Source organism: Podarcis erhardii, assembly GCF_964252035.2.
Source record: "Podarcis erhardii genome assembly, chromosome: 3".
Lineage (NCBI taxonomy): Eukaryota > Metazoa > Chordata > Lepidosauria > Squamata > Lacertidae > Podarcis > Podarcis erhardii.
This window is the reverse complement of record NC_138507.1, coordinates 66,532,323-66,554,850: the sequence shown is the minus strand read 5'-3', so window position 1 is coordinate 66,554,850 and position 22,528 is coordinate 66,532,323. Positions and strand designations below refer to the sequence as shown.

Below are 22,528 nucleotides of genomic sequence, written 5' to 3'. Positions count from 1 at the left end.
TACACACCTGAAAGTAAGCCCAGTTTAACTGTGAGGTTTACTAATTGGTAGATGCTCTGGACTGTTGCATTGCTATGATACTGCAGTTTGTGAAATGTATGAGGCTCTGTGAAATGCTATGAGTGTAGCATGATCCTACTGCTGCTGGTAAAGTAAGGTAAAATGGTATTTCCTTGGCTTTGCTATGCCACTAAGCCAAAGAAGGAATCTACCCTCCACATGTCACCTCCCATCAGGCAGCAGAGCCAATGATCAAGGATAATGGAAGATACCAACCAAAACATCTGGAGGACCCCTTCTCAAAATCATATAGTCTTTAATTTCATGAACACAGAGGGCAACACCAAACCTGATGCCTCAACGCCTTCCACATGTGCTGAGTCAGAAATATTTTGGGCAGCAGGTTGCAGGACAGCCTCAAAGATGTGCTCTCCCAAGCCCACATTCCCAGCATGTTCGCACTCCTGTTTCGGTGACGTCTGTGCTGACTTGGTCATATTCACGAAATGGAAGATGGCAGGATCCCCTCAGGGTCATAATTACAGGCACCAACCTACCTGTTGGCAGACCAACTCTGCCTTACAAAGACGTCTGCAAACATGACATGGCAACATCAACCCTGCCCTGTGGGAGTCCCTTGCAGATGACTGCAGTGCCTGAAGGCAGACAGGCAGCTCCAGTAGGCTAGTTTGTACACACTCAGCCCGCTCTCTATCCTGCATTCAGACGTGCAAGAAGCCTTGTCAGAGATAAAGGGCACATTCCAAGCAGGCAAGAAGGCGCGGGCGCCAAGCGGGGCCAGCGAGGGGTGAAGCGGCAGGGTGAGGCTGTGGCTGGGAAAGACTTCCGAGAAGGCACCTCGGCCTAGCGATCCCCGTCCCTGACATGAAGAGTTCGGGTACCACCAGCACCCCTTCCCAAAGAGAGCGAGAAGTGACAAGCCAGCCGGATCCTTGTACCAAACCATGTGGCGGGTGGAGGCGGGGAAAGAAAGTAAAAAAGAAAAAGCGGGCAGAAGAGCCCGCCCAACAGTGACGCCACGAGTTCTGATTGGAGGAGAGAATATAAATGAACGAAGGGGGAAAAGAATCCCACGCCACTCAAGAATCCCGAGAAAAAAAAGAACCGCCCGGCGGGCGGGGCGTAGGGACGTTAGGACGCCGTGGGGCGGGACAAGAGCTGGCGCCTGCGCGCTAGCGACAGTGCCTCCGCGCGGAGTGGGCGGGAGGCGGCGCTGAGATGAGTCGGGCCCTAGCGCCACCGCCGCGGTCGCCGCCGTTACGGAGCTGAGCGCGCCGAAGAGGTGAGTGAGCGTCCGCTTCCCCCTTCCGCCAGCCTCGCTTTCCCCGTCCGTTGAGCCCGGAGCGCCCCCTCCCTCGCCGCCCGCCCGCCCGCCCGCCTCCTTCGGCGTCTTCTCTGGGCGGCTTCTGCCCCCCCCCCCCATAGCATCCGGAGTGGGATGTCGCCCCCCGAGCGGCGTTGGCGGGAGGGCTTTGAATGGGCTTTGCTGGGCAGCCTCTCCTCGTCCAGGAGGCCCGAAAAGAGGCTGGAGGGGAGGCGCCCGCGTCCCCAGCTCCCGGTTTCCTGCGGCTCCAGACCCTGTTTCGTCTCCTCCTCCTTCCTGCTGGATACTTTCTGTGCATTCCCTTCCCTTCTCCTCGCCCCCCCAGCACCTGCCCGTGTGAGGCATCCCGCGGGTGACTGGAGAGCCCTTTGCCCACTTACGTGTTCTCTTAGGATTTCAGGTGATGCGGGAGACGTCACTGTCGGGCTCCTCGTCCTGCCATTCCTTGGACTGCTTTCCGGAGTAAACAACACCTGCTTTTGGAGTAAGTCAGTCTCTCTTTTTGTATGGTTGGGGGCGGAGTGGGGACATCATCGTGAGTATTGGAGGGGTGGGGGGAACGGACTTCTTTATTCCCTGTGCCATAGGAGTGGGGTTCCCAGCAACTAGTGCTCAGAGACATACTGCCTTTGAAAGTGGAAATAAAACCCCTGGCCATTGTAGCGAGGAGCCATGGAAAGCTTTATTCACCATGGATTTCTCTAATCCTCTTTCAAAGTTATCCAGGTTGGTGATGCTACCTCTTGTGTGAGTGAACTCCATAGTTAAACTATGTGCTGTGTGTGAAGAAGCCCTTTCTTTTACCTGTCCAGAATCTTCCTGTATTCAACTTCATTGGATGTTCCCAAGTTATGAGAGAGGAAGGAAAATTTTTCTCTGTCTGCTAGTTCTCCATACTATACTGTTATAGATTTGGGAGTGCTCCCCGCCCCACAAATCCTAGAAATTAATAAATGGTAGTATTTTGATGATTTGGGATGTGAAAGGAGAAGTGCAAACTGCAGAGGAATTTCTGGGCTAGTCTATGCAAAACAGGGCCACTAAGGAAAAATAGAGTTCCGGTGATATCTGACCAATATTTTAACAGTGGCCCACTAATTAAAATAACTTGGCAGTGCAAGAGAACTGCCCTTCCCCCCCTGCCCTGAGGTGTGAACAGAGACTGGGGTTTGGAAGGTTGGCAGGGTGACTGTGTGTTTGAGGTGACAGGAAAAAGGAGTCTGGGAAGAAGAAGGAGGAAGAGAGACTGGGATCCATCTTTGGGCAGGCTGGCTGAGGGAGATGCCTTGACTCCAGGGCTTCACTGCTGCAGGGACATGCCCTCTTGAAATGACCATGCTGTCAGATTTGGACTCCTCCCATGGAGACTGAAGCCACGACAGTTTCCACCATGTCTCCGTTCTTCAAAGGATCACAGTGCCTGGAACCCCATGAGCATGAGCTCTTGCCACTGCTCAGCAGAGAGTGGGAGGCACCCAGCTTTTGTAACAATACATAATTTTATGCATCTTTATAACTTCTTCTTTAGATTTGTATAATGGCATTATGATATTGAGATCTTTATTTTCCATTCCTTTGCTAATGATCTTTAGCATGGAAGTTGCCTATTTTCACAGCTGCTGCATGACTGCATTGCAGACCTTCTGAAAGTTCAGGTGTGTAGTCTGGGTTACACCTTGAACCATCATTGCTACTGGAGGCGTAGGTGCACCAGCCATAGCCATTCTTGGACAGAGCTAATCTATACACTATTAACTTCCAGGTTGGGTTACTGCAACGTGCTCTGTGTTGTGCTTGTTGCTGCTTTAGGACCTGCGGCTAACTCAGTGGTTCAGTTACTGAATGGTGCTGCCTACCATTGAGCATGTTACACTGGGGCAGGTTCAAGGTGCTTATTGACATATAAGACCCTGAACAACTTGGGGCCTGGTTACTTGAGGGAGCACCTTCTCTCATATCATCCTGTCCGTTAATTGAGTTCTCTATATCAGGCCCTCCTAGTAATTCCATCACCTGCACACATGCATCCTGAAGCACCCAGGGGGAGATCTTTCCAGCTCTTGGAATTCCCTCTTTCCTTAAGTATGGCAGGTACCAACCTTGTGTTTTGGTATCTGTTTAAGACCTACCACTTTTATCAAGCATTTCCTTTATTTTAAACATCTAGCTTTCAGTGAAATATTTTTTATTTTTCCACTGTTATTGTTGCATTAATGCTTTGTGTAGTTTCTTAAATACGTTCAATATAAGCTGCCCTGAAATTTGATAATAAGGATGGTATATAAATATTAGAAACAATGCTGGTGTTTATAGGAATAAATATTTCATTGTTTTCTTGTCCTGTAGATAATAAACCCTGGGAGTGGAGAATTCAGTATCAGGATTGTGCATTATTACTCTTGTTGTTGCAAGTGAGCTAATGTAAAATGATTACTCGGGGTCTGCTCCTGAAGGTTGCAAGAATGCGCATTTGGTCTTGATAAAATTATTGCATCTATGTTGAAATTTTGTGGGTAGTCAATCTTTTGCCCTCCAGATGTTGGGCTACAGCTGCATCACTCCTGACATTTGGTTATGGGGGCGGGGGTGTAGTCCAGCAATATCTGGTGGACACCTCTTTGATTATCCCTGGTTCAGCGGAAGGTCATCTTCCCAGTTACACAGGAATTGGAAAGGAGGAATATGAGCTTGATTCTTGCTGTGGTTTGTGTAAGTCCCCCTAAACCAGCAGTCACCTTGGTTTGTAGACACCTTGTTTTTTAGACCCAAGAGAGAACACCCACACTCCTCACTTTTCCAAGGGATCTGGGTATAACTTTTGCGGCTAAGGCAGTAGTGCTCAGCAGAACAGGGTAAAGCTTCACTTTTTATCTTTCCTTTCAACACTTGGGTCACTGCTCATTACTGAGAGGGTCAGCAGAGGCAGTGGGGAGGTTTGGCGTGCCTCGCCAACTACTACTAGACTAACATGTTTTTTAAAAGATGCAAAGAGGGGTATACATTTCTCAGTGAAGGCACTCAGACTCTAAAAACTGGAAACATTGTAATCAAAATGTTGTTATTTAGTCCATATTTTATTTTTGTTATTATATGTACAACTAATAATGGCAACAAAGTGTTCTGGTTCTAATAAGTGTACAGGAGCCTAATAATCTTCAAACAGGTCAGAACTGGAAGCATAGTGTAGCAAGCTGTAATACAACAACAAGCATTTTCTCTTGATTTCAGTGTTTTAATTTTCTCAAAATTGATATTGGTGGGACTTTGACTTTGGGTACACTGTGCCCATAATGCTCTGGTTTTCTAGAGCAGGGGTTGTCAACCTGGTCCCTAACGCCCACTAGTGGGCGTTTCAGGATTCAAGGTGGGTGGTAGGGGGTTCTACGGCACAAGCACTGGTGGGCGGCAAGGAAATTTTACCATCAAGAAAAATGCATTAGTGGGCAGTAGGTATAAAAAGGTTGACTTACCCCTGTTTTAGAGTAAAAGAATGAACAAAGTAACATGCATATCAGAGGGGATGAATGTAGCAATGCTTTTGTCTATCCCTGTTATCTATTTACAAATAACTTTTCAAAATTAACTGTGAAACTCTAGCAGATGGCAGAATTCTGAACTGTCATTTCAGAAGCAACACTCTCCTTATGTAGCATTGTTCAGTGCTGGATCTACAAGTTTTGTCATAGGGTGCAAAAGTCTTGTTTTTTTGTCATAGGGTGCCACCCATTCTCCCTAAAGACAAATGCTTTAAAAAGGCCTCATATAGGTTGGTGGATTAAGTTAAGGAAAGGGAGCTTTGAAAATGAGTTGCCAGTTTCCTTTATAATGCGCTGTCAGATTTAAAATTCAATTAAAAGCAAAATTAAATAATAATAATAATAATGTATAGTTTAGCAGCCAGGACCATCCAACACAGGAAATCAAGTTACATACACTTCTGTCTTCTTAGATGTATGAAGCTGTCAGTGTTCCCAATTAGCCCCCACACATCCACACATAGGTTACTAACTGTAAAGCATAATGGGAGGCCAGTATATAGGGGAGTGCCTGCAAGGGGGCCACCCTCCTGGTTTGCTCTGCCCAGGCTTCATGTGCTTGCCCTGCTTGGTGCAGTGGGTACTAGGAAGCAGAAGGTGACTGGAAGGGAAAGGAGGCAGAGGCGCTTATCTGGATCCATCTCCTGTGGCGGGGTGTGTACCCTGAAAGCTGAGGATCGGGTGGGAGAAAAAAGGAGGCATTTGATTACAGCATATCTGTGGGTGCTGTTCTGGGCATTTCCAGCAAGGAGGCAGAGGGGGTGCAGCTGCATCTGTAGTGGTGAAGTGGAAGGAAGAGGAAAACAAGGAGGGCTCCCCATCTGTCTGCCTTGGGACCTGCTGCAGCTTGGAACAAGGGCTGCAAGGCAACAGTGAGGCAAGGCAAGGCAAGGCAGAAATGGCAGGGAAGGTTCTGGGCTCTACTGCTGCTGTTGCTGCAATGCTTGCATTGTCTGGCTGCTGTTTGCCTTCTGCTGCCAGCCCAACAGACCAGACCCAATGTTGGGATCTCCGCCAGAGTGAAGTGAGAGGCTCCTCCCTGCCCTTTTGCTCCTTTCAGCACTGATGTGTGTGTGTGTTGAACCCAGTAATTTTGCAGCCACCCTAATGTGCCATCCAGGGGCACTTGCCCGCTTTGTCCCTACACCCGATCCGGCCCAAATATTGTTTTGGGAGAGATTCATTTAGCAGCAGAGCACGCACACACATTTAAATAGATGGTTTGAATAAAAAACATAACGCTAAAGTATGATGTCATGACTGGAAATGCATTTTATAAGCTTCATAATTTCTCTTTGGAAGCTGAGCTTCTGTTAGTGCTATTGTTAAAAGTTACAAGTCTTGGAAAATGCTGTGAAGTTTTTAGTGTACAACTTGTGTGAGAAAACATGCTTCCAAGATTTTTAGGATGGGTAAAAATGATTCTCATACCTGATACACCTGTTTGCTAGTATGAGCTGATGACTAAACTAGTTTGAAATTACAAGTTTAGCAAGATGATGAAAACAATTAAGCAAGTAATGGCAAGTCATAAAGGAGATTTGGGTTTTTTGGATTCCAAAGTTTAAAAGCATATTACAGTTCGGTTTTTGCAGTAAAGCACCAGAGATAAGAGTGCTCTGAAAAGTCATAGGCAGGCAAAAAAGAAAGGAAGTAGATAATACTGAATGAAACGGTAGTAATGGTAAGCAAGGAGAAAACCAGAGGAAGAGTATTTGAAATGAGAGAGCACTGTACACAAAGTAAATCCCATTAAACAGCTACATACTAAACAAAGCAATGTATTTTAGCATTAATTTAAGTGTGGTTGGTATCTTCAGTGAAATTTTGTTAAACTTTTTTTAAAACTTAAGATACTTAAAAACAGTTTTTTTTAAAGCAGTATACAAAATGATCAAAACATATAAAAATCAAAATTATATACCATATCATAAAATAAAATTCTAAAAATTACATGGTGATCAGTAGAATGTACAGCTAATAGCTTCCAGTAGCACCTTAAAGATCAACTAAGTTAGTTCTTGGTATGAGCTTTCGTGTGCATGCACACTTCTTCAGATACCTGAAGTGTGCATGCACACGAAAGCTCATACCAAGAACTAACTCAGTTGGTCTTTAAGGTGCTACTGGAAGGAATTTTTTTATTTTGTTTTGACTATGGCAGACCAACACGGCTACCTATCTGTAGCTAATAGCTGTTTATCAGGTCAATGTAGTTTGGGCCTCTGTGTTATCGGCAGGGGAAGCTGCAAACTTGCTGCCGCACCCTGCACTACTTACTGCCAGTTATGTCAGCGTGTTTTGAGTTTCTATTAATATAAGTTCTGTAGCCAGAAATGTTACCTATAACTAGTTTCAACATGTAGCTCTGAATGGATTGCGTACTAAATCTCATAGCAACACTTGACGCAGTGAAATGTGTTTTAAAGGGATAAAGCAGAGAGCTTTTACCAACTTCAGTGAGAGTCATTCCCTGAGTTTTAATCTTGTGTTACTTACAAACAGGCAGAAATCAAAAGAGTAACATTTCCACTAAGCACAAAATGCTGCAGAAATGATCCTGCATTTGTTTTTAAGTGTAATTCTATCCTAAATCCCTCTTCCATGGATAACCAGATTAGTTTACTTAGAACATAGCACAGAACATTTAATGTAACATTTATGGCTGCTTATTTAAGTCTCCCCAGAACAATGATCTTTTATGAATGAGCCATTAAGATACATTAGGTTTTCTAAGGGTGAACTCTTGGAATGCTGGGAGAAGATTCCAACTAACTCAATGGCGCTAGCTGCTGAATAGGCTTGTATAGAATTGCAGGCACACAGCACTTCTGAAGTGATATAAAGAGAGAACATTTAATAATAATTAAGAAGTCACGATGTGGTTGGGCAACTACAGTGTTTCTTCTTCAATCCATCAACCTCCCTCCTGTTGATAGCATTTCTGTAATTAATAATAATAATAATAATAATAATAATAATAATAATAATTTATTACAGTGGTGCCTCGCAAGACAAAAATAATCCGTTCCGCGAGTCTCTTCGTTTAGCGGTTTTTTCGTCTTGCGAAGCATCTCTATTAGCGGATTAGCGCTATTAGCGGCTTAGCAGCTATTAGCGGCTAAGCGGCTATTAGCGGCTTAGAAAAAGGGTGGGGGAGCGAAAAGACTCGCAAGACGTTTTCGTCTTGTGAAGCAAGCCCCTAGGGAAATTCGTCTGGATTAGTTGTAGTTTCCGAGTCACTTTCAGAGGTAGCCCCACGTAGAGCGCATTGCAGTAGTCCAAGCGGGAGATAACTAGAGCATGCACCACTCTGGCGAGACAGTCCGCAGGCAGGTAGGGTCTCAGCCTGCGTACCAGGTGGAGTTGGTAGACAGCTGCCCTGGATACAGAATTGACAGCTGTGAGTCCAAAATGACTCCCAGGCTGCGCACCTGGTCCTTCAGGGGCACAGTTACCCTATTCAGGACCAGGGAGTCCTCCACACCAGCCCGCCCCCTGTCCCCCAAATCAGTACTTCTGTCTTGTCAGTATTCAACTTCAGTCCATTAGCCGCCATCCATCCTCCACCGCCTCCAGGCACTCACACAGGACCTTCACTGCCTTCACTGGTTCTGATGTGAAAGAGAGGTAGAGCTGGGTATCATCTGCATATTGATGGACACCCAGTCCAAACCCCCTGATTATCTCTCCCAGCGGCTTCATATAGATGTTAAAAAGCATGGGGGAGAGGACGGAACCCTGAGGCACCCCACAAGTGAGGGCCCACGGGTCTGAACACTCATCCCCCACCACCACTTTCTGGACACGGTCCAGGAGGAAGGAGCGAAACCACTGTATAACAGTGCCCCCAGCTCCCAGCCCCTCTAGACAGTCCAGAAGGATGTTATGGTTGATGGTGTCAAAGGCCGCTGAGAGATCCAGCAAAACTAGGAAACAACTCTCACCTTTGTCCCTAGCTCGCCGGAGATCATCAACCAGCGCGACCAAGGCAGTTTTAGTCCCATGATGAGGCCTGAATCCTGATTGCAAGGGATCCAAATGGTCCGCATCCTCCAGGCGTGCCTGGAGTTGTTCAGCAACCACACGCTCAATCACCTTGCCCAAGAATGGAAGATTTGAGACTGGGCGATAGTTGGCCATACTGGCTGGGTCTAAAGATGTTTTTTTAAGAAGCGGTTTAATGACCGCCTCTTTCAGCGGATCTGGGAATGTTCCCTCACAGAGGGAAGCATTCACCACCCCACAGAGCCCTTCCCGGCTTGCTTTTATTAGCCAGGATGGGCAAGGATCAAGGAGATAGGTGGTTGGTTTCACGCGTCCAAGCAACCTGTCCACATCCTCGGGGGTAACGGATTGAAATTGATTCCATGCAACTTGACCAGACAGAGCTCTAGCACTCTCCCGCCCCAGCCCTGCTCCCACGGTGGTGTCTAGCTCCTTCCGAATATGAGTGATTTTATCTGCAAAAAACTTTGCAAAATCGTTGCAGGAGATCTTGGGGTCTTTACAAGGCCCCGGTGGTAGAGGTGGTTCCGTTAAATTGCGAAGCACCTGAAAGAGTCTCCTGCTACTATTTTCTGCAGATGCAATAGAGGCGGCGAAGAATGTCTTCTTCGCCGTCGCTATCGCCACTTGGTAGGCTCAACGTTGAGCTCTAACCTGTGTCCGGTCAGATTCGGATTGAGTTTTCTGCCACCGATGCTCTAACCGTCTCAGCGATTGTTTCATCGCACTCAGCTCCAAAGAAAACCACGGGGCTGTCTGGGCTCCATGCAATCAGAGAGGGCGCTTCGGAGCCAGACAGTCAATAGCCCTGGTTAACTCCGCATTCCAGCGTGCCACCAGGGAATCGGCTGAAAGGCCATCAACATGGGATAAAACATCCCCTACCACTCTCTGGAAACCATTTGGATCCATTAAGTGGCAGGGGCGGACCATCCAAATTGTTCCCACCTCCCTGCAGAGGGGAAGGGTCGCGGAGAAGTCCATATGGGCAGCCCAGGATATTTAATGTATTCTGAGAGATGTATGAGAAGTATGGTTTTGTTTTTTCTTATTTGGCTTTAATGGAACATCTTCTGCCCATCATAGCCTATCTCATGTACTTCTTTGCTTTTAAAAGCCCTTGGCCACTCTGTGGACTCAGCTATACAGCTGCAAATAAAACTTTTAAAGTGCAATATACGATGTGACACTATATGGCAATGGTGAACCTTAAGGAAAATTCAATGTATTTTTAAAATGCTTTTTAAAAAGCATTTTCAAAACATTTTTTATGTGTGTGTAGATTGCACCTGTGTCTCTCAGCCATACTGGGAAATGCCAGGGATTAAATTTAGGACCTTCTGTATGCAAGTCAGGTGCTTTAAGACTGGTAGGGGAAATCTTTCAGATTCTGAATTTGAATAATACAAAGCAATGAAACTGGGACTGGAGGGGAAGCCACGTGTCTGGTTGCTATATACCATAGAATTTAATACTTCAGTTTATGTTATAGTTATTCACAATTAACAGTCTGATGTAAATTATGACAAATCTACAGACTATGTGCAACTTCTATAATTATTTAAAGTATAGTTCTTTGGAGATGAAACTGTTTGAACATGCTGGAACTATGTATTGAGTAATGCTTGTGTCATGACTATTTGACAACAGCCATGTTCACAATAGATTCAAAGGTCTTTGAGAGAGATGGCTTTGTGACAAAATGTAACTGTTCTGTAGTACTAAGACTATTTCACATAATGTATGAAAAATTGAAATACAGCATGAGAACCTTTCCATTCTTACACATTTCCATGTTACACATTTGACAGGTTTTCTTTATATCCCAGCTGTTGTATATTCCAATTGCAGCATTTTTTTCCTCCCCAGCTTATGTTGACCATGAGTCTTGTCATGATAAGTGAGAATGTGAAGCTGGCCCGTGAGTACGCCTTGCTGGGAAATTATGACTCTGCAATGGTCTATTACCAGGGAGTACTTGACCAAATGAATAAATACCTCTCTTCTGTCAAAGACACATACCTCCAGCAGAAATGGCAACAGGTGGGTCATCCTTTTTCCATTGATTGGTTCTTACTTACACTTAATTCATAAGGTCCTTAGCTTAAAAAAATTGCTTGATAATAATTTGCTTACAACAGATCGATTAAATTTTATAAACATCCACATTTCTAAAACCTCCTCTTGGTGAATTCCTGACTTACACTTACTAAAGAAAAGCTGCTACTAATTGTTAGAGAAAATGGCACCTTTAATTTTTAAGTTACCTGTTATTTTAATAATTAAAAAACCTCAAAAATAAACTCAGCACTGATTAAAATCTGATGCCAGCGCTTAATTAAAGTTCAAGCCAAACCTTGTCCACTCAGAAGCAAGTCCTATATTGAATTCAATGGGGTTTTCTCCTAGGTATGTGGAGTTTGGATTTGCAGCCTTAGTTGATTAATCTAAAACTTACTGCTCTGATGAATTGTCTTAATTAATCACTATCATGTGAACATCTGAGCCCTTCCTGGAATGTATCACTTCAGACTACTGGTGAGGAGTTGCATTTATGAATGCTCTCCCTTAATGTTTTTCAAAAACACAACTTTATGCACAAAAAATGTGACTTTTCTGGCATATCGTGGCTCTTCCATGTGAATGATCATCTGAAATTTCCTGTCAGAGAATTTGCTCCTGCCACACTGGGAGTTGTATTCTTTCTCAGTACTAAAGGTATGTTCCAAAGGCACATGATGCGGCAACCTTGCTGAGATCAATGCCTGGATGGGAGGCCATCTGGAAATCCTACATATGCCTCAGGAATATAAATATGTAAAGTGGGATATAAATAGAATAATAGTTCATCATTATGACTTGCTTATTTAGTACTGGAATATCTTGTAGTGGCCCAAGTAACCGTGAAAGGCCTGCAGTAAACACCAGTGCGAGGGCTTCTGTGGTGCATTACTGTGCCTGCTATGAAATTTAGATTACAGAGGTCTGTTCTGGAATAACTACCTTAAAGAGCACCTAGCATATGGGCGATCCTTAAGATTAGCTATCACAGAGAAGTAATACTGTACCTTTAATATGGAATGGAACATGCAAACAAACTTCCAAGTTACTTAGCATAAGTTTGCAAAGAGTACAAAGTGGACTGGAATGAACTTTAAGCATAAAAAAGTTTGAATGTAAGATCCATTGAAAGAAAAGTCAAGCATATAGTGGTGCATTTGTTCCCCATTTTGGTGCAGGATTTGGGAATCTTTGGTGGACCAGGTCAACTTTGTATAAAGTAACATAATTATCTAGAAAACTTCCAAACGGCCCCTTCATCCAAAATAAAGATAAAAATAAAAGACTGATACAATATCAAAACAAACAATTGAGAAAAATCAAAGCAAACAATTGAAGTTAAACATCTCTAGCACTTCTAATGGAGAATTTTTTTTAAGGTACATATGCTCAGCTAGGGACACGTTTCTACCTGTTAAAGCTATACTTTTCATGTTTTCAATCAGGTTAGGCAGGAGATAAGTGTAGAAGCGAAGCACGTGAAGGATATCATGAAAACACTAGAAAGCTTTAAATTAGACAGCACGCCTTTGAAAGCTGCGCAGCAAGAATTACCGGCTCATGATGGAGAAGTTTGGTCCCTGCCTGTACCTGCCGAACGTAGGTAAGAGACGCCGAGAGTGTAAAGTGGATCAGGGAAGCCCAAAACAATACATTTAAAATGTCTGTGAGGCCCACACACCGGTTCCAGTTCCTAAGTCGGGGGAAAAGCATGCTGCGCTGTCCCTGGTAAATATACCTTAGCAGTCCACATGAATGAAGCCTCAGCACAGACCTTGCCCGGGGGGGGGGGATTTCTAAGATCTATTGCCCCATAATGTAAACTATTCAGATCCTCATAGGTCCAAACAAAATGCTTATGCACTTGTCCCTATGTTGAAAGCTGCTTTAGTTTAGCTTTATTACAGTTTTCTCTTTTACATTTTCTAACTGACCAGAAGTTCACCAGGAGCCAGGAAACGTCAGTCTGCTCATTGCAGTGATTGCAGGAGCCAAAATAACCGAGTGAGTGCAGCGCCTAAAGTCTCCAGCCGTCCCTCCTCCCGAAGCTCTAACGATAAAGGCAAAATAATCCGTGGCCGGGAAAAGAAGGATCCGCAGAATAAAATGAAAGAAGAAAAAGTAAGTGTCTAAAATGTGAAGCTAGCTTTTCAAGTTCTTAGAAGTGCCCCTCTCCCATTTGGATCTCTCTCATATACACTGTCAACATTCTCAAGAGGCAGGAGGTCTAAGGTTTTAGGGAAGAGTAGTTTGAAACATGTCAATTTTGAAGCCCCATTACATTCAGTAGTGCATATTTCCAGGTAAATGTGTATAGAATTGCAGCCTTAATGAAACTAAATGTGGCGTTTTTGTCAAATGGTACAAAGATGAATATTATTAGAATTTCCTTTCAGGGAGTCTGAAGGCTATAGTGTATTTCATAAGAGCATAAGAAGACCCTGCTGGATCAGGCCGAGGGCCCATCCAGTCCAGTATCCTGTTCTCACAGTGGCTGAATAGTTACCTGTGGGAAACCAGTAAGCAGGATTCGAGCACAAGAGCATTCCCCTCTCCTGTGGTTTCTGCAAATGGATGGAGTCATTCCATTCACGGAAGAACTTTTAATTAACTGAACAGGCTTCAGTTAATGGAAGGGGACCATTTTCACCAACACCCACCATGGCCTTCCAGCACTGCTCAACGCTCCAGAAAATATCTTTGGGGAAGGGATCAATGGGGTTGGTAAAAATGGTTCCCCCTCTTCCAGTAGCAGAGACCTCCACTATGTCCTTCCATCTGAGAAACAGCCTTTGATAATATTGGGTGGAGCCATGGGTGCTTTTACAAAACATTTCCATTGTAAAATGCTATATAAATATACCTAATGCCACAATTCAGTAACGGAATTATTTATTATAACAAGGTGCCAGATCAGTTCATGGCTCAGCTGACTTCTGAATTAGCTAGCCTGCACTTGGGGATGATTTTAATAGTTCCACCCAGTGCCATATTTCCATCTTGAATTTGCATTATTCTGGTGTGGCTGTAAGCTGTGTAGACTATGCCCACTTTTGCCTACAGGACCCTTGCTTCTATTATAATTAAGCCAGGTATAGTGATTCATTGTGTGGACAATTTAAAAATAACAAATGTAGGTTTGATATGCAAACTGTGTTTGTAATGCAGAATAAGCCCTCGTCTGACATTTCAGAATCTGAGCCAAAGAAATTTGATAGTACTGGATACGACAAAGACTTAGTAGAAGCTTTGGAAAGAGACATCATTTCCCAAAATCCCAATGTTCGATGGTAAGTGTAACCCATCTCTGTAATCTTTTTTACTTGGGAAGTATGTGTGTAAGCTCAATCCTTTAAAGAGGGCAGTGCCAATGCTTGGTTAAAAATTAAATTTAACCTGACAACAGATTGTAGGTCTTTCATTAATAATATTTTTCATTCAGTTTACAGCAAGATATTACATTCAAGGAATTAAGTGTATCAGGCCTAGCTCAGTGCAACATATTGTCCACTGTGACCTGCCAACTTATTTGCATCGTTCAGCTGAATCTAGCACAAGGCTTCTATAGAGGGGATATCACTACATCATACCTACTGTGCAGCCAGGAACAGCAAAATAATGGTACACAACTAGATGCTATACCACGCCATCAGTGGTCTGAAAGAATAATAATCATACTCTTAACTAATGCTGCTATACAGACTTCCTTGCTTAGAAGCAATCCTGTTACCACATAGCCAGCTGAGTGGCCATTCACTCATTGGTTGGCATCCTGTATTTGCTATGAACAGGATGTAGTTTTAGTGGCTGAAGCGTAAATGACTACTGTCCCAATGTGAGCTAGTCAACAGTTGTTAAGAGTTGCTAATTATCTGAATTAACACTTTTCTCCTTTGTGTATACATAAGGCAAGAATGTTATAAAATGAGCTTAACATATACACTTGTACCAAGAATCCCTGGAAAAGATGATCAATTTGCCTCAACAGAATTTTTCTTAGAATATTACATGAGCCAGTTTTCAGTGAGGGTGGGATAATGAGTTTGTGCATCTTAAAATTAGAGCTTGTGTAGTCTGTATTTGGGCTTGTTCAGTGCCTGAAAGGGGGGGGGGGAGGGAGAACACTCTTCAGACTTAGAGAAGCAAATTGCCTGCTTTCCTTGGTCTTTACTTGCCATATACAACCAATGGATTGGTTTCTGTTTCTATTATGAACCTGTACTTTAAAAGCAAATTCCTTCATACTGAAACACTTCATTCTTACTAAATCCTGAGGAATGTGCCCTGCTGAGTAAACATGAATAATATTAGGCTACTTGTGCCCAAAGAAAGGGCTGGCACATACTGTACAAAATAATGTTTCTCCATAACTTAGAATGTAACGGTTGTGGTTGTGATTGTTTGTTTGTTTGTTACTTAATTTATATTTTGAAACTCTCTAGAGGAGGTGGTGGTTTGAGGGGCTGCAGTGGGAGGAGGAATTGCTGGAAACAGCCAGCCTGCTCAGTCTGCTAATATATTTTTTCTGTCAGCAGTGGGACACCCACTAAATACCTTTCTGTGGTTTTTGACTTCTTGAAAATTTATCATTTGTATAACAAATGCATGTATTTATAAAGCTTCACCTCTAATCACTTTTACCCTTGGTTTATATATAAAATCATATTTTAACTTGGTGTGTTAAAAAGTCAAAATTTAACTGAATGTGGTGCCTGCATTCAGAGAGCATTTTAAGCCAGGTTACTTAAAGGGATGATAAATATTACTGAAATGCTTAAATGAAAAAACACACCTGAACTTTTTATATTAAAAACAACTTTATGATAGACTTCCATGTGAAAGAACATTTTGTACAAACAAGTGTGTTGATGTATTGATAGTTTTCTCCTGGAACAAAATTACAGATCATGCAAATTTACTTGGAACAGAATGCTGACACCTGGGAGCAGATAGAATTCAAATGGGAAACTATTTATTTGATATTCTTCTGTAGAGAGTCATAGAAGGTTTCAGCTGCAGGTAGGAATTCATCTTTTAGAAGCTAACCCAAGGTTACCGTCCGACTGTGATAGGGACTCTTGAATGGAACAGTAATTAGTTGCTTCTAGTGTGTCATAATCTGTTAATTTCTTTTCTTAAACAGGGATGATATAGCTGACTTAGTGGAAGCTAAAAAGTTGCTCAAAGAAGCGGTGGTTTTACCCATGTGGATGCCAGAATTCTTTAAGGGGATTAGAAGGCCCTGGAAGGTAAAATCATGCAATTTAGTTTTGAATTAATAATGTTTTCATATGTCCTGATCGGGCACAATTTTAATAAGAGAAAATGATGTGATAGTATTAACCTAAAATCTGAATGCAATTATTGTATGGCTAGAATTTCTCACATTTTAGCAATAGAGCAAAATATAAAGGTAAAGGTAAAGGTACCCCTGCCCGTACGGGCCAGTCGTGTCCGACTCTAGGTTTGTGCGCCCATCTCACTTAAGAGGCCGGGGGCCAGCGCTGTCCGGAGACACTTCCAGGTCATGTGGCCAGCGTGACGAAGCTGCATCTGGCGAGCCAGCACCAGCGCAGCACACGGAAACGCCGTTTACCTTCCTGCTATAAAGCGGTACCTATTTATCTACTTGCACTTAGGGGTGCTTTCAGACTGCTAGGTGGGCAGGAGCTGGGACCGAAAGACGGGAGCTCACTCCGCCACGGGGATTCAAACCGCCGACCATATGATCAGCAAGTCCTAGGCACTGAGGTTTTACCCACAGCGCCACCTGCGTCCCAAGAGCAAAATATAATATATCACAATTCCACTGAATGCAATGTGTAGTGATCTGGATACGTAAACAAGTTATGCAAGAATGCCTGCTGTTCTGATCCTCAGAGCTAGGATACCATTTTCTTAGACATGATATTAAAGCACATTTGGAGAAAAGGAAGTTCTAAAGCAATTTCCCATGGAAAATGTGTTCTAAATATCTCAAGTGAGAAACTTTCTGAACATTTTTTTGGACTTCCTTTCTTTTACATAGGGTGTTTTGATGGTTGGTCCTCCTGGCACTGGAAAAACGCTTCTTGCAAAAGCTGTAGCTACTGAATGCAAGACAACCTTTTTCAACATATCATCGTCAACACTTACTTCAAAATACAGAGGAGAATCTGAAAAACTTGTTCGACTTCTATTTGAAATGGTGATTTTAGAGTTCACTGTTGGTTCTTTGATATATATTTTGGATAAATAATAGTTTCTAGAATATACAGGTGTTTCAAAAACCTGGCTACTCGTCTGAAATTTATATTTAAGCGTTTTTCAGACTTCTAGTTGTACAGCAGCTAAAGGGTATGCATGTTTGTATGTAATGGTTGTTGTGTTACATTGGTCAGTTGAGCAGGCCTGACCAGCGTTGAGCTATCGTGGACCAGACTGCTTGTACTGTCATAATTTTGTCTTAACACAGTACCAGTCCTGTCTGACTGCAATGAGTTATTCTCCTTTACCAGACAAGCATGATGCAGTTGCATCACAAAATGTAGAGGGTGTGTGTGTGTAGCCAGCCTCATTCCCACACCACCCCTCTCCATTAAAGTCTTACAGGTTGCTTTGCCACTTAGCAGTGAATTGCATAGTAGCACCTCCCTTGGTTTCATACCATTCAAGTTAATGCATAACTTCTATTACTTTTTTAATGAATGAATTCAGGTAGGTAGCCGTGTTGGTCTGACGCAGTCAAAAAATATTAAAAAGTATCTGAAGAAGTGTGCATGCACACGAAAGCTGATACCCAGAACAAACTTAGTTGGTCTCTAAGGTGCTACTGGACGATTTTTTTAATTTATTATGAAGCACTCCAAAGCCCGCTTGCATGCTGCCCAGAATATTATTTGAAAGTTTGTTGGGTCTCTGGATGTTGGATTAATGCATAACATTTGGCCATGCTGGCTAGGAATGGCAGTTGAAGTCCAGTGTCTGGGAACCCAAGATTGTTGCTTCAGGGGTAGACTTTAGTAATATAGTGCCCTGAGCAAAGGCAAAATTTGGCATTGTCCCCCCCCCCAAAAAAAAAACTTTGAGTAGGTACCCATATAAATATAGCGATGATGCTGATGATGCACCCCCTCGGCTCGGCACCCTGTGCAGGGGAACTACCCGAATCACCCTAAATCTGGTGCTGGTTGCTGACTTGAGAGGGAAAAACTGTAATTGTATGGACTTTCAAGGTTATATGCCATGTTTTTTGTGAAGTAAGTTGTTAAACATAGCTCAGCGGTACTTCTGGTGATTTAATTGATGTTCCTTCATCTTGTCTCTCCAGGCTCGATTCTATGCACCAACAACAATATTTATAGATGAAATCGATTCTATCTGTAGTCGCAGAGGAACTTCTGAGGAGCATGAAGCCAGCCGAAGGGTGAAGGCAGAATTACTCGTTCAGATGGATGGTAAATAAGCTCAGTTCACATTGTGTTAAAGAGAAGTGGAGCTCCAAGGAGGAACTTTGATGTGACATTATAGTAACAACACTGTACTAATATTTCTGCTTTGGATCAGAAATTATGTATGACTGTTTAAAGTAGTAGCTTTGTGCTATACATGGATCATGTGGATGTAGCCACTGTCTGAATTACCGTGGTTGTGGAATCATTGAACAGTCTTAATTTTGCAGACCAGTGGATAGACTTCTGAAGTGTTTTCCCTCTTTACAAAGTGTCTTAGTCGTTCTGCTCCTGTTTTCCTTTTTTAGTAATTAAATGCAGCAGCAGGGGGAGCTGCTTCAATAGCCAAGAGACACTTTATTCAAATTGTTCAGTGCAAATCTGTTGCCATTTTATGCAGGTGATTAAAATTCACATTGGCTTTAACTTTGGATAGCTTCCAGAATTTTGTGACCTCCCCTAATAACTTCCTCTTTCCTTCTGATTTAGGTGTTGGAGGGACTTCTGAAAATGATGACCCTTCCAAAATGGTTATGGTACTAGCTGCTACTAATTTCCCATGGGATATTGATGAGGCCTTACGACGGCGGCTGGAGAAGAGAATTTATATTCCTTTACCATCGGGTAGAACAACTTCCATTTTGGGGAAAACCAACCTTTTTATTTATCCTGAATTTTGAATTCTGAACCTGAATTTGGTATAGGACTGTATTGGGAAAGAGGGGTGGTGCTTCCAAGTGGCCTCGGGGGAAAATACTCCCCCAAGAAGTAGAATCCCAGGTTTGTGCTGCCTTCTATGGAAGGGACAGAAATCCAATAGAGGCTCTGCAGCTCCCAGTCTTCCTGCCCAGTGTTCCCTTCTCCCCTGGGAAGTCCCCTGAACCTCCAGAGCTGCGATTAGGGTGGCAGTTTGGGTTGCAGTGAAAATCACTTCCCTTCCTTGGTAGATTGTTGATTGTAAACTTTGGCACACAAGATTCTCGGGTGGCAAAAAAGCAGAACTAAGTGCATGTTTAGGAACCCATTTTTGAAAGCCTCAGCATTTTACCAAAGTTAGTAACTATACTATGTGGTTCAAACTATTTATATTGCTACTTTTTAAAAAATGTTCTGTCTTAGCCAAAGGTAGAGAAGAACTTCTAAGAATAAGCCTGCGAGAGTTGGAACTTGCTGATGATGTTGACCTTGCCAATATAGCACAAAATATGGACGGTTATTCCGGGGCTGACATTACTAATGTGTGCAGGTACGTTAAAACTGTAACACTTCTAAAATAATTAAGGCCTGTTTTAAGCATACCTACTCAGAAATTTGAATGAATAATAATTTAATTGGGGCTTCTATTGGAATCCAAAATTTGTTTATGAAACTACATTAATGTTGCCGTTTGTCCCCTGGCTTACTGCTGCTTTGATAAAAAAAATTATACTGAAACTATTTCCCAGCCAGGCAGTCTTTATTCTTCTCCCTCGTCATTCTCCTCTAGTTCAAGGAAAGCAGATAGATTCAACCTATTTGTCTGCTTTCCTTGAACTTGGGGAATGGCAGGTTTGTATACCTTTTCCCCCTAGTCCCCATTCTCTGCCACGATGGGTTTTTTCCTTCTTGGTGCACACTTCTCTCATGTATTGTTCCTCTCCACTCTACATTTTGTTTTATCCTTTTTCTCTGGCCATATTCCTCATCCACATCAGTTACCTTCTCTTATTTCTTCCACTCCCCTCTACTCCCTCTCCATTATTTTTTTCTGCCTCACTCAGTAAACCTTTCTCTAACCCCATACCTGTCTCAACTGCACTACTTATGCCTTTTCTCAGGAGGTGAATCCGTTCAGCCCTTGCAAAATAAAGAGGGTAATGCCCATATCAGCCCCTCCAAAATGACTCCACACTCCTTGCCTTCTGTCATCTATTAGCCTAGCCAGTGTCACTGTTTGAAATACCGAAATTCCTGTCTTCCCATTGAAGGCAGTTTAGATATTTGACAGAGCTGTAGCTGTAAAGCATCTGCTCTGAATGCATAAATTCCTAGGTTGGAAATATTCCTTACCTGAAATCCTAGTGAGCCACTGGCAGTCAGTGTAGACAATACTGAACTGGATGGACCAATGCTCTGACTCTGTATAAGGCAACTTCCTGGATTCTTGTGATATTTTGCTGAAGGGAGATACCAAAAATGTGTAGTGGTTTCTGTGAGTATACAGTGGTACCTCGGGTTAAGTACTTAATTCGTTCCGGAGGACTATTCTTAACCTGAAACTGTTCTTAACCTGAAGCACCACTTTAGCTAATGGGGCCTCCTGCTGCTGCTGTGCCACTGCTGCACGATTTCTGTTCTCATCCTGAAGCAAAGTTCTTAACCCGAGGTACTATTTCTGGGTTAGCGGAGTCTGTAACCTCAAGCGTATGTAACCTGAGATACCATTGTACAAAGGATAAGACATGCATGATCAGAGAGAGAGAAAAGAATGATAAAAAGGTGTCTCTGTAAGCTGGGGTTTCAAGCTGGGTCTCAGCTTCCAAATCACTGCAATAGTTTTATGTGATCTACTGAACTGTTATTAATCCACTGTTGTAGAAGTGGGAGCCTGCATGCCTCCAGATGTTGCTGGACTGACTCCAACATCTGGAGAGCCACAGGTTCCCTAGCCATGCAGTACTGAATACAGTACGAAGTCCTCAGATGTGTTTCCGTTTGTGTGCTGAAGGTCAAACTTTCCAAGCAGTCTCTGTTTGATATTTTAAGCATGTCAGTGTTCATCTACAGCTACTATTAGCTATTTACTTAGGACCAGTGGCATTGTGTATTCTCATTAAGTCCAATCTTGGATACCAACAGGGATGCTTCACTAATGGCTATGAGAAGGCGTATTGAAGGCTTGACACCAGAAGAAATCCGAAATCTTTCCAGAGATGAAATGCACATGCCAACCACAATGGAAGATTTTGAAATGGCTTTAAAGAAAGTTTCGAAGTCAGTCTCTGCTGCGGACATTGAAAAATATGAGAAATGGATATTCGAATTTGGATCATGCTAAGCCTTCCTACCTTGAGATATCTGCCTTAAGTCTTCAAACAATTCCAGAAGTAATTAAAAAGTAGTGCAACAGGGCACTGAGTACTATTTTTTAACTTTTGTAATTACAGTTAACAGCAATATCCTTAATAAAGTTAGTTTTTTAAACTGCAGCTCATTTTTTACCTCTTGCACCAGTTGTCCCTTCTGTTCTCTGCACAAGGTATTTGCATGTAAACTAGCCTTCAATCTATGCACCCAACTAATGCAATAGTATTAGTTGGGAAGTGGTATAGGTACCTATTTACAGATAACAGGGTGAAAACTTTTTGACATAGATCCACAGTTTCAATTTTTATATTCAAACAGAGTAAGCTTGTTCTGCCATTTGCCTACACTTTAACTAATGATAAGTAAAAGTGAGCCACCTGAGCCTCAGGTGACATCAAAGAATCCAAAATAACCCCCAAGCTTCAGAGTATGTAACCCCACCAAGAACAGGCAATCTCCCATCCATACAGCCTAAGGAGCCACTCACTAACAGTGCCCTAATTCTGTAACTTTAGCGAATTACATAAACATTCAATGGGAATCAATGCTAGGTGGTGCTGGGAAACACGAATGGCACAAGGAGAATTCACAGGAGAAAACCAATGGCAATATATAAAGGGTAACATGGTGCTGGTAAGAAAATAAATATTTTGCCTTATCTCACACTTTGCTCTGGAGACCTTCCTTATTCACCAAGCAGCAGTAGCATTTCAGTATTATGAATATGTAGTGCTTTGTGTTCTATCATGGCAGTTATCTCAAAAGTGGAGTACTTTTCAATATAAAATATTTGAAGGTATTATTTTCACGTGAAGTCATAGGCTTGATAGCCACATGAACCTGCCCTCATGCTGAGATGAGGGTCCTCCCATCTCCAAAGGTAATGCAGGTAGCAGCTAGGATATGGGCTTTTTCAGTTGTTGCATCCTCCGTTATATTTCTGGCACCAAGCAAATGTATTTTTTATTTCCCCAGGCCTTTTAGCTTTCATGTTATAAAGGCATTTATGTGCCATCTTTCAGCTGTAGAAAGTAGCATTTGATCATTCAGCTGTATTCAGTGGTGTTGCTTGGCTGAAGGTA

At 42.8% G+C, this 22,528-nt stretch overlaps 1 protein-coding gene across 1 annotated transcript; it reads left to right on the top strand.

Annotated features, from left to right (window-relative positions):
- Positions 1-1,153: 1,153 nt before the first annotated feature.
- Positions 1,154-21,568, top strand: KATNA1 (katanin catalytic subunit A1). The gene is made up of 12 exons (XM_081854361.1): positions 1,154-1,303; positions 1,738-1,829; positions 10,759-10,932; positions 12,396-12,553; positions 12,888-13,071; positions 14,119-14,240; positions 16,094-16,199; positions 16,979-17,137; positions 18,260-18,386; positions 18,870-19,004; positions 19,500-19,626; positions 21,219-21,568. Exons 3-12 carry the CDS (start codon positions 10,762-10,764, stop codon positions 21,415-21,417), a joined length of 1,488 nt encoding a protein of 495 aa, XP_081710487.1. The 5' UTR covers positions 1,154-1,303; positions 1,738-1,829; positions 10,759-10,761; the 3' UTR covers positions 21,418-21,568.
- Positions 21,569-22,528: the final 960 nt, after the last annotated feature.

What these genes read in the sequence shown, in the direction of transcription:
- KATNA1 (XM_081854361.1), top strand. Translation starts at nt 10,762, where the DNA reads ATGTTGACCATGAGTCTTGTCATGATAAGTGAGAATGTGAAGCTGGCC. An exon ending in CCTGTACCTGCCGAACGTAG is followed by an intron (nt 12,554 to 12,887) that starts GTAAGAGACGCC and finishes CTAACTGACCAG; the next exon opens with AAGTTCACCAGGAGCCAGGA. An exon ending in TTATATTCCTTTACCATCGG is followed by an intron (nt 19,005 to 19,499) that starts GTAGAACAACTT and finishes GTTCTGTCTTAG; the next exon opens with CCAAAGGTAGAGAAGAACTT.